We start from the raw sequence: 10,511 nt of genomic DNA on the forward strand, positions 1-10,511 counted from the left end.
CCCCCTCCACGGGGCGGTGTGCACCACCCTCCCCGAGGGGCCCCCTGGACCTTCCGTCTCCAAGGGGCTTGGCTTCCCAGACGCTCACCAGCCCCCGCCTGCCGTCCCCAGGACTGAGTCTCTCCAGGTTCACGGGGGCATGCGGCAAACAGGGACCCTTTGGCACCCCACAGACCACCCCTGCACCCTTGGTGAGCCCCTCTTGCTGCACCACCTTCTCCTTGCGCCATCTCTCTGGCACCAGAGCGGCCGGAGGCGTTGGGAGACTTCTGGGGGAGACTTTGGCAGGAGGCAGTAACAAGGAGGGGAAACACCCCAGACAGCTTTGCCTGCTCCGTCTGGGCACGAAGCGCCCTGGTTCTGGGCTGCCAGACCTGGACAGGGCATTGCCTCCTGCCCCACTCCATCCTTGGGAGGGGGTACAGTGCAAATGGTTCCTTGTTATCCTCCCTCCTCCCCTCTGCAGAGCTGGGCTGGGACCGAGCTGCTGGTTATCCTCACTGGTATAATGCTCTTGTCCCCTGGTCATCCCCAGGGGACTGGGACTGTGTCCCTGCTCTCTGCACCTCCCTCTCAGCAGGTCACAGGCTGGGAAGTCAGGAGCTCTGCAAGGGGTGCAAAGCCCCTCGTGGTGTGGAGAAGCAGCCCTGACACCCAGCTGGTTCCTGGCCCCACACTTCCCAGAGCCCCTGGACAGCCGTTTCACCAGGAGCGAGGGCGAAGTGAGCAGCTCCAGCCAGGCAGAACCTTCTGAAAACCCTCCCTTGGCAGGGGGGGAAATAGCTACTGAAATACAAGACATTGCTGTAAGGCTTCAAAGCGCCATCAGCCAGGGTGAAATGCTGTCAGCTGGGGCGGTGAAGCGCACTGAATAAAAGGTCATTGTCCTACAGAGACGTTTGGCTCACCTCCAGTCACCGTCGTGATCACGTCCGAGGCTGACACCTGGGACATTGATGCCTCCTCTTCTCTGGGCTGTGGACAGTTTGTGGATTGGGACAGGATGCCAGACCCAGAGCAGCAGGCGCGTATTCCCCAGGACATCCTCAGCAAGCCCCCGAAGGAGCTGAAGAAGCTGGCGAGAGAAGGCTGCTGGGCAGCGAGCCGCGCTCTCAGAGCTCAGGTCTACCACCATCTCATCCAGCAGGTCACCTGCCGCCTCGTCACACCAGATGCTCTCGTCTACAGGGATGTGGCGAGTCGGCTTTTTGGGAAGCTGAGTGTAAGCTCCCACCCTCTGCCCGAGTTCCTGGAAGGATGCTCCATGCCAACGTACTGCCTCAACCTGGAAGGGGTCAGCGCCTTGAAGAAGATCCTCATCTGTGTTGGCAACCTCTTTCCCGACATAACGTACAGCCCAATCCTCCCCTCTCTGGTGGCTCTGCTGCTGCACTACAGCGAAGATGAAGCTCAATGCTTTGAGAACATCTCTCGCCTCATTGCCAGCAATGCTCCCCACACCAGCTACATTGACCAGTCCTTCCTGGCCCACCAGGCCTCCTGCATGACTTTTGGGGATCTGGCCAACAAGCACTGCCCAGCAGCTCACAAACTCATAGCCAGCACCTCTGAGAATGTCTTCGAGGTTTACTCCGAATGGTTATCGTGGCTCTTTCACGACCTCCCCTTCAATTATGCCATCCGTGTCTTTGATGTCTACCTGCTGGAGGGGCAGAAGGTCCTCTACCGCATTGCTCTGGCCTTGCTGAAGCAGTACAGGCTCTCAGTGACCTCGGCCGAGCTGGAGGGGACCGACATCAAGGCAGACCTGCAGGCTTTTGTACAGAACATTGCTGAGCACATGACTGTCAACAAACTCCTAGAGAGAGCCTTTGGCATCCGGCTGTTCTCCCGCAAGGAAATCTGGCTTCTCCAGATGGCCAACAGGAAGGCGTTAATGGAGAGGGGCATAACCATGGTCCAGAGCAGGTAAGGAAACCTCTCTGTTTGCCAGCTCTTGGGGCTAAGCAGACAAAATAGGAGTTAGAGTGGAGATACAACATGGGGGCAGCTTCGGGTATCTTCCTTGGCTTTGGCCATGCTGAGTGGGGGTCCTTGTGGGGGACCCTGTTAGGAGGCACTGTACAGTTAGAGCTGGTGATATTAACAGAAAGCTCACGACAGAACCTGATGCATGAGGGCTGCACCCCGAAAAGCAGATGGGCACCCCAGCTTGTCAGTAATGGGCGTCCTCCCCTGCACAGGCAGTCCTTCCACCTGGCAGTGGACATGCAGAACTTCAGCTCCAGCACTGTAACGGCTCAGGAGATGCGCATCATCTGGTCTTGGATCCCGGAGCGCTTTTCCCTCTTCCCTCCACTGCTGCTCTTCTGCACCTCAGAAGATGGGTGCAGCCTGCAGAGGTAAAGCATCATCTGCCCATCGGGTCAGGTTGGGTCGGATAAGCCAGATGTAAACCTGGGTAGAGGTTGGTGGTGTAGAAAGGAGCAACCTGTAGTGTCCATGGAGTGCATCTGAGGTCTCCTGGGGACTCTCTTGGGCCTGATTCAAGATCTTGAGTGTGGTCTGGGCCAGTGCTGGCTGCAGGGGAGAGGGCTGAGGCTCCGTCAGATGGCAAACAGCAACTCGTCACTGCACGGGGAACACTGCAGCTGTGCGGTGCAGAGGGATGTCCCCATGTGCCATGCTGTGCCGTGCCATGCCAGGCACGCTGTGATCGGACCGGTCCAGCCAGCACACCATGCTCAGGCCTCCAGCTCCCTCCCAGCAGCACAGAGCACAGAGTGGCTGCTGGACACTGCAGTCAGTGCTATGGCTCAAGACTGAGCTGGAAAAATGAGTTTCCCACTGACTTCCCAAACTGTGAATTGACAACAGCCTTCCAGTGGGCTGAGGCTGCCTGTGCATGGATGTTTTCAGGCAGGAAAGCCAAACTTGCTCCTCTGTAGGAGCATGTTCAGCTGAGAGGTTGCACTTAGAGCAGGCAGAGCTCAGGGCAAGGACAGACAGCATGTGGATACATCTTGTGATGGGGAAGACATCAAAGTTAAGAGAGCTGAGATGTCACAGTCAATGTCCAAAATTGCAATAGAAAGACCAGTGCCAGTGCTGGAGACACCCCAGGGCGCAGTGACACCCACTGCCACAGCCATGGAGCGAAGGATGCGGTGGGGAGCAGAGACACCCCTGTCACGCTCAGTGCCAGGGCATTTCTCTCCTGAGATGCAGCTCACTGCTGACCAGGAAGGGATACCAGGCTCTACAGGGGCTGGATGCTGACACGCTGCCCTGGTTCAGGGCAGTGTTTAATGGCAGAGCTGCAATGGTAGTGCCTCTGTTAACATCACGAGCGTGCCCCCAAAGCCCTTGAGAGGTGAGCAAGAGCCCTATGGCACAGTGGTGCAGCCTCATCCTGCGCAGCTCAGCCCTGCACCTTTCCAAGGCAGCAGAGGGGTTCAGAGCCCAAATTACAAAACACATCCAAATTAAAAGCAAGCTCATTTGGTAAATTCCCTCCGTGAAGCACCCCCCCAGTCTGGTGCCTGAGGGTAGGGTGGGAGGATTTAGTCTTTGGATTTATCTGAGCTATTACCTGCTTCACCAAGCAAAACTGATGACTTGAGAAGTCCCATAAGCCAACTCCCCCTGTTCCTGCACAAACACGAAGCTCGAGCTACATGATGATGAGTTGCTGCTGCTGTCCTTCCACGGGCTCCCTGGGGCCAGCTGCCAGCACAGCAATGCCTGGATTTTCCACGTGCTGTGCCACTCCTGGGTCTCTGACCCCCACCAACCCAGCCTCCTTGTTCATCTCTGCAGGTTTTACACATGCTGTGAAGGCTATGAACCGACAGTGCTGCTTATAAAAACCACAGAGGGAGAGGTAAGTATTTCCCAAACAGAGAAGTGGGCTGCACTGGTGCAGATGTGGGGAAGGGGGCAGAGGGTTGACTCCACCGGCACTTAATGGAGCAGCCACAGGGCTGCATGGTTCCTCCCCTACCCTGTCTGGAGGCCTGTCCCAGCTCCCAAGAGAGACCAAACTGCACCTCCAGCACCAAGAACCACCTTAGACGTGGGCTGCTCTAAAGGCTGCTGCTAGGGGCAAACAGAGGAGGAGGCAGTGGGATGGGGAGAGGCCATGAGAGATATTCTTTTATTGCAAATACAAACTAAATAATAAAGTCCCAGCTAAGCAGACTTTTCTGAAGTCAGCAGATGCTTTTCCAGAGCTAGGACTTGCTTTCAATGCATTAAATGCAAGGATGTCTCCCTGATTGCAAGAGCAGCCACACAAGGGAAATAGAGGGGAAATAAGGACAGCTTCTATAGTATTTGAAAGTTGTGAAATAACTGCAAAAAACCCTGAGGCAGGCCTCTTCCCAGGGACTCTGAGTGGCTCTTAAACCCGTATTTTATCTCTCCGCTCTTCATCGAACAGTGGAGGCAACTTCTGTAAATTGTTCAGGCATCCAAAAGATTTATTGATTTCCCAAGCCTAACACTTCAGCATGGCACGGAGATAAACACTCCTCCACCCCCCAGGGCCTTCTGCAGCCAAGAGAAGGTGACTTAGAAAACCTTGTTCCTTACACATTTTAGCTCATTTTATTCTTTGGCTAGTACCAAGGACAGGCATGAGTTCCCACCTCTCGGTAGGTCCCCTCCAGCCAAGAACATCCCCAGCAGGGTCAGTCTGACCATGGATGGGAGAACCCCTGGGACTGGTTAAAAGCCTTCTAGGTAAAAATTTGTGTTAGCCGAGTCTTTCCCATTTTAAAACACATTTTCTCTAAAGAGTCATAAAACAGGTGACCACCTCACCACCGGTCAGGGGCCAGCTGAGGACAAGGGACTCCTAGGCCCCATCCACCGCGTGTTGCAACGCTGTTCATACCATGAACACTGAGCCACACAGTTATCCCTTTCCATCGCTCCTTTTCCGGGAGCTGGATTGGGCTCAGGGATAGGAAGCACAGCTCCTGCTCCCACGCCTGGGCCAGGGAACCCACCAGCCCAGCCAAAACAGCCCTGCTCAACCAGTAAGGCAGCTCACTGCTGCAATACAGCAACCCCCCTAACATCCCAGGGCCACTCCTTAGGCGCTGAAGCTGAGTGGACTCACATCCAGAGCACCGGTGACTTGTCTCTGCAGGATTTAGCTGGCGTAGCAGAATTTGGCGCTCTGATTCCCCCACGGGGCCTCGCAGAGCCTTTGCCCTCCTGAATGCAGAAGCAATGGCCGCTGTTTCTGGGACTTTGGTCCCAGCTATCTCCCCAGCTGATGGCTCTCTGTGTTCTCTCCCAAAGGTGTGCGGGGCGTTCCTCTCCTCTGACTGGAGTGAAAGGAAAAAGAGTGGGGCAACATCAGGCTTTTTTGGGACAGGGGAGTGCTTTGTGTTCACTGTAAGTCACATTTTATTTCTGGGTTTGTGCTTACGGGTTTGTTAATTACTTTTTCCTTTACACCTCTGATAACTCAGGTCATGGTGGCACCAAGCTACTTCCTTACCCCGCTCCCACCGCTGCCCCTTGGCTCTGGCAGGAGGCAGCAGCACAGAAATTGCTGGTATAGATCAAAGCTAACAAAGAACAAACTCCTGCCTTGGGCGAGTTTCAGCTCTGCTTACTCAGTTCCTAAATCAGCCCCAGGGTCCCTGCAGAGGTAGCAGGCTGAATGGGTCCAAAAGATCCTGAGGGCAAAGTCCAGCATCCATCCTGGACCCCACCGGTGTCCATCCAGCATCCACTAGGCAATGTGGACGCTACAGGTTTGCCCATCTCTGGCAGCATCTGGCAAAGACAAAACCAACTCCTCAGCTGCAGCCACCTCCAGAGCAGCCCTGGCCCTGTCAGGACATCTTGTCCCTTCCCTGCCCCAGGACCAGACCTGGCACACAGCATTTGGCCAGGCAGCACCGCCTTCCCCCAGCAATGGAGAGACACCCCAAAGGACAGCGCTCACCACGTTTCTCCTGCTTTCCAGGTGCGCCCCAACACAGAGAGGTACGAGTGGGTGTTCATCAAGAAGCCAGAGCTGGCCAAAGCTGTGCCACGCTCACGCCAGCGCTCGCCTTCCCCCTCTCCCATGGCCCTCTTCAGCTCTTCCCTGGACGGCCGCAGCACCAGCTCAAACCATCTCACCGTGCCCACGCCACAGAGGAAAGGCCGTCTGTCCCCGTTTCTGGCCATCAGGCATTTCCTTCTGCCTTCCAAAACAGCCTCCATGTTCATGGCCGGGTCTCAGGAAGGGATCATAATCGGTAATTACCGAATGTTGGGCACCCCCACACCAACACACCACTGCTGTGGCTGAAAAGAGCTCTACTCCAGATTGAATTCTGAGTTGCCTGGAGCCACAAAGACCCTGGCGTAGGATATCGATTGAAAGTCAGGGGAGATGAAGCCAGCCCCCTTTTCCCCAAATTAGCCATAGAGTGCAAAACTGCACAGGGGCAAGGATGCTTCTGCCGAGCACCTCACAGGGACTCTGCCAGCCAAGGGGGAGCACCAGAGGCCAAACCTCCTGGCGAGGTCTGCACCCTTGGGGCTGGCGTGTCCTTTCCCAGCCGTTCCCTCCACTTTGTGTGGGATGGAGAGGTGATGCCACGGGGATCAGCCTGAAGAAGGGCCAGGCACAGTCACGCAGAGCAGACACACCAGCTGCCTTCCTGCGCTGTCATCTGCTGAGTCAGGCTTGGGCATGGGGGTTGAGTCTTTGTGCTCCACTGTAGCCAGGCTGGGTTCAAGCAGAGGACTGCAGCGAGCAGGGCCAGGGCAGGGCTGGGCGCAGGGATGCAAGAAGCTTTCCAAGCAGTTTAAGAAGTCAGGTTGTGCTACCAGGGCAACCTCTCATGCTGGCAGCCCTGCAGAGAGCTCCCCGGGAGCTCTGCTCCACACTGACAGCCCTTTGAGCAGAGGAGGCAGCTCAGGGCAGCCCCAGCCCAGCTCTGCACTGGGGCCAAAGGACAGAAAGCTGAGAGCTGGGCGCAGTCCTGAAGGACCTCATCCGCTGGGCCAGTGCCCCTGCTTGGGCAATGAGGGGGGAGTGTGTATCTCAACCAATTTGCTTGCTTTTGCAGGTGGAGGGGGAGGCCAAGCTCTGTCCCTCGACGCCAACCTGCTCTGGGGACACACGGAGCACTGCGAGACCTTCGACAACCCTCCGCTTTGCCAGGAGAACTTCAAGGTGCAGCTCTTGGAAGTGTGGGGCTTTCAAAACGCCTAGGTCCAGTGGGGGACAGCCCCTCTTGGGATGCCCCAGGCCACCCGCTGCAGTCTGTGCTGGCAGTGCTGCAGGCACCTCCACTTGCCATCATCCCCTCCACGGTCAGCCGTCATAGTGGTGTGGAGAGAGGGCAACACAGTGCCAGGAACAGGACCGTGGGTGCTGCTTTTGGGAGCATTTGAGGTCCCCTCCTGCAGTTTAGACCCACCCTGCTCCATCCAGTCTGTCCCAGTTTAGGACGCTGGTGGGACGGTGAGGCAGTCTGGGGTTTCTCACACCTCCCTGGCCATTCGCAGCTTGGAGCTCAGCAGCAAACCAGTGGTACTGCAGTACAGCAAGACTTTATGGGAATTTTGAGCCTGAGCAAACCCAAGACCAAGGTACAAAGCTCACCAGAAACACTCTCAGACCCTGCTTCCCTGTGGTCCCAAGCCCAGTGCCACCCTTCAAGACATACGCAGAATTCTGTAGCCTCTGCGGGTTACTGGGACTCCCCCGCATCACACACTGATCACCATCCAGCACAGTGCAAGAGACTCCTTGGCTGTGGTTGAAATTGCTGATCAGCAGTCAGCAGAGACCTGCCTGGTGTGCGTACACCTGCACCCAACGAGAACCCCCAAATCACACCATGTTCATATTGAACTGAAGATCTGCATTCCCTGCAAAGGGCTGCTGGAAGACTGCAAGCAGTGAACACAGACGAGCCTCAACCAACACACCCCAACTGCCTGGGGTCAGGAGAGCGAGTGACGTGCCATTTTAAAACAGGACATGGGAGCGTGTACGTGTAGCGTGATCAGACAAGGCAGCCGTCACGGGAGGGTATCATTATGGCTGCAGGATGCCAATGTCTCCCACTCCCAAACACACTTACCACTTTGGGGTTTTATCTTTCATCTATTCCACTTCTTGATCTATTCAAAGCAGGAGCTATTGCTGCTTGGGGACCTGCTTCCAGTCATGCCAAGAGGACACAGGCAGGAGCAGGTGAAGGCAGCAAGACCTAGGAACTGCTCGTAGCCGTCAAAGGGTATCACAGGAAGATGAGGAGGTGAGGCACAGCCATTCCTGTCCCAGTGCCTGGCCTTCGCCCACAGTTAAAAAGCTCTGCTAGGATGGTCACAGTATTTCTTTCTTTCTGTGATCATAAAACCATGGAATCACAGCATGGTTTGGGTTGGGAGGGACCTTAAAGCTCCCCTAGTCCAATCCCCTGCCATGGGCAGGGACACCTCCCACCAGACCAGGTTGCTCAAAGCCCCGTCCAACCTGGCCTTGAACACTTCCAGGAAGGGGGGATCCACAACTTCCCTGGGCAACCTGTGCCAGTGTCTCACTACTCTCAGAATAAAGAATTTCACCCTCAAATCCAATCTAAATCTGCTCTCTTTCAGTTTGAAACCATCACTCCTCATGCTATCACTACGCTCTCTTGTAAAAAGTCCCTCCTCAGCTTTCCTGTAGCCCCTTCAGGTACTGGAAAGCTGCTACAACATCTTCCCAGAGTCTTCTCTTCTCCAGGCTGAACAGCCCCAACTTTCTCAGAGTGTGTTCCCTGACCATCTCCGTGGCCTTCTCTGGATCCAGCCCAACAGCTCCATGTCTTTTTTGTGTTGGGGATCCCAGAGCTGGACACAGTAGGATCTGCTCTGTGATCTTGGTGAATAAAGAGGTGAGACTGACCAGCCTGTAGTTCCCTAGGTCTTTATTCTCTTTTTAAAAACAGAGGTTATAGTTTCCCCTTTTCCAGTCAGTGAGAACTTCACCCGAGTGCTTAACTTCTCAAATATGATGGATGGCAGCTTAGCAATTTCATCTGCCACTTCCCCCAGGACCCACAAATGCATCTCATCAGGTCCTATGCCCTTGTGCACCTCCAGGTTCCTTAGATGGCCTGATCTTCCCCTATAGTGGGTGGTCCTTCACTCTCCCAGTCCCTGCCTTTGCCTCCTGCAACTTGGGTGGTGTGGTTCGAGCACTTGCCAGTGAAGACTGAGGCAAAAAAGTCCTTGAGAACCTAAGCCTTCTCCATGTCCCAGGTCTCCTGTTTCATTCCGGAGGGGGCCCATATTTTCCTCCATCTTCCTTTTATCACCAACATACCTACAGAAGCTTTTCTTGTTGACCTTGACATCCCTGGACAGATTTAATTCTATGGGGGCCTTAGCTTTCCTAGCCTGATCCCTGGCTGCCCAGACAATTTCTCAGTATTCTTCCAAGGCTACCACCCTCTGTAGGCCTCCTTTTTGTGCTTGAGTTTGTTCAGGAGCTCCTTCCTCATCCATGCAGGCCTCCTGGCATATTTGCCTGACATCCTCTTTGTTGGGATGCATCACTCCCAACTTTCTGTCCAGCTGGAAGTCTCCCATGGCAGTCCCTCTCCCTTCCCAAGGGGCCATTTCTCTCCACACAGAGATGTACAGGATGCATGAGATACCTGGAAACGCAAAGCCCTTCATTAGCAACCCAGCCTGGCCTCCTCCCAGCAGTCTTCACAGTATTTCCCTAGAAAGGGCAAGCAGGCCCTGTCTCATGTATTAAAATACTAGGCACTGGGGCTGTGTCATGCAGGTCGTGGCTGTCTGCAATGCAGTGGCACAGGCTGCGAGTCCCTTTAAGGCTGTACACGCTGTGCACCTGTGCTACCCATCAATTAGAGGACTAAATCACAACAGATGTCAGTGTGCAGATTGCATTCACCGCCTGTAATCTGATGAGTGCCTTTGCCATTTCTGAAAGGGATGCCCAGTCCTTTTTTTTTATGCTTTATTCCACCAATGAAGAAAGTTCAAAACTCATGGAGAATGAAATGAAAACCCGAAACCACATGGAGGGAGCAGAGGGGCCAGGAGGCTGAGGGGACACGTACCGCAGATTAAAGCGGTCTTTCATCCATGTCATGTTGTGCCATCACTCGACTGCAGTGGGGGCAGCAGAGCCCAAACTGCTGCTCTCCAAGGGTGGCCTGGGGGACCCAGGGCCAGAAGAAGGGTGAAGGGCAGCACCAGCCATGGTTGCTGCTCCGGCCCAGCCTCACCCCCCTCAGCAGCACCCCAAGCCAGCAGGGGCTGAGCCTCTCTTCCCCACAGCTCCATGGTGGTGGGAATGGGCTATGGGAGCAGCTGCGGGGCATGGGTTCCAGTGGACAGGTTGAGGGCAGGACACTACGGGGAGTCCAAAAATTGTGAAGGTGCCCCTGGAGTTTTCCAAGGGGTTGTCTTGCTGAGCAGCTTTTTGGGGAACTGGAAAGCTCTTGGTTTTGCTCTCTTTGTGAGCTAAATATACATTCCCTGTGGCCTGAGCTGCCACCCTGATAAGA

The 10,511-nt window shown here is 55.1% G+C and overlaps 1 protein-coding gene across 1 annotated transcript in view; it reads left to right on the forward strand.

Annotated features, from left to right (window-relative positions):
* Positions 1-7,189, forward strand: part of LOC104537689 (TBC1 domain family member 24-like) — an 8,202-nt gene extending 1,013 nt beyond the window's left edge. Inside the window, exons 2-7 of the mRNA XM_010180639.1 lie at positions 894-1,929; positions 2,205-2,363; positions 3,781-3,844; positions 5,272-5,367; positions 5,948-6,224; positions 7,044-7,189. Coding sequence (XP_010178941.1) covers positions 894-1,929; positions 2,205-2,363; positions 3,781-3,844; positions 5,272-5,367; positions 5,948-6,224; positions 7,044-7,189 — 1,778 coding nt within the window. The remainder of the gene's footprint in view (positions 1-893; positions 1,930-2,204; positions 2,364-3,780; positions 3,845-5,271; positions 5,368-5,947; positions 6,225-7,043) is intronic.
* Positions 7,190-10,511: the final 3,322 nt, after the last annotated feature.

Source organism: Mesitornis unicolor, unplaced genomic scaffold (genome assembly GCF_000695765.1).
Source record: "Mesitornis unicolor isolate BGI_N332 unplaced genomic scaffold, ASM69576v1 scaffold33593, whole genome shotgun sequence".
Taxonomy (NCBI): Eukaryota; Metazoa; Chordata; class Aves; order Mesitornithiformes; family Mesitornithidae; genus Mesitornis; species Mesitornis unicolor.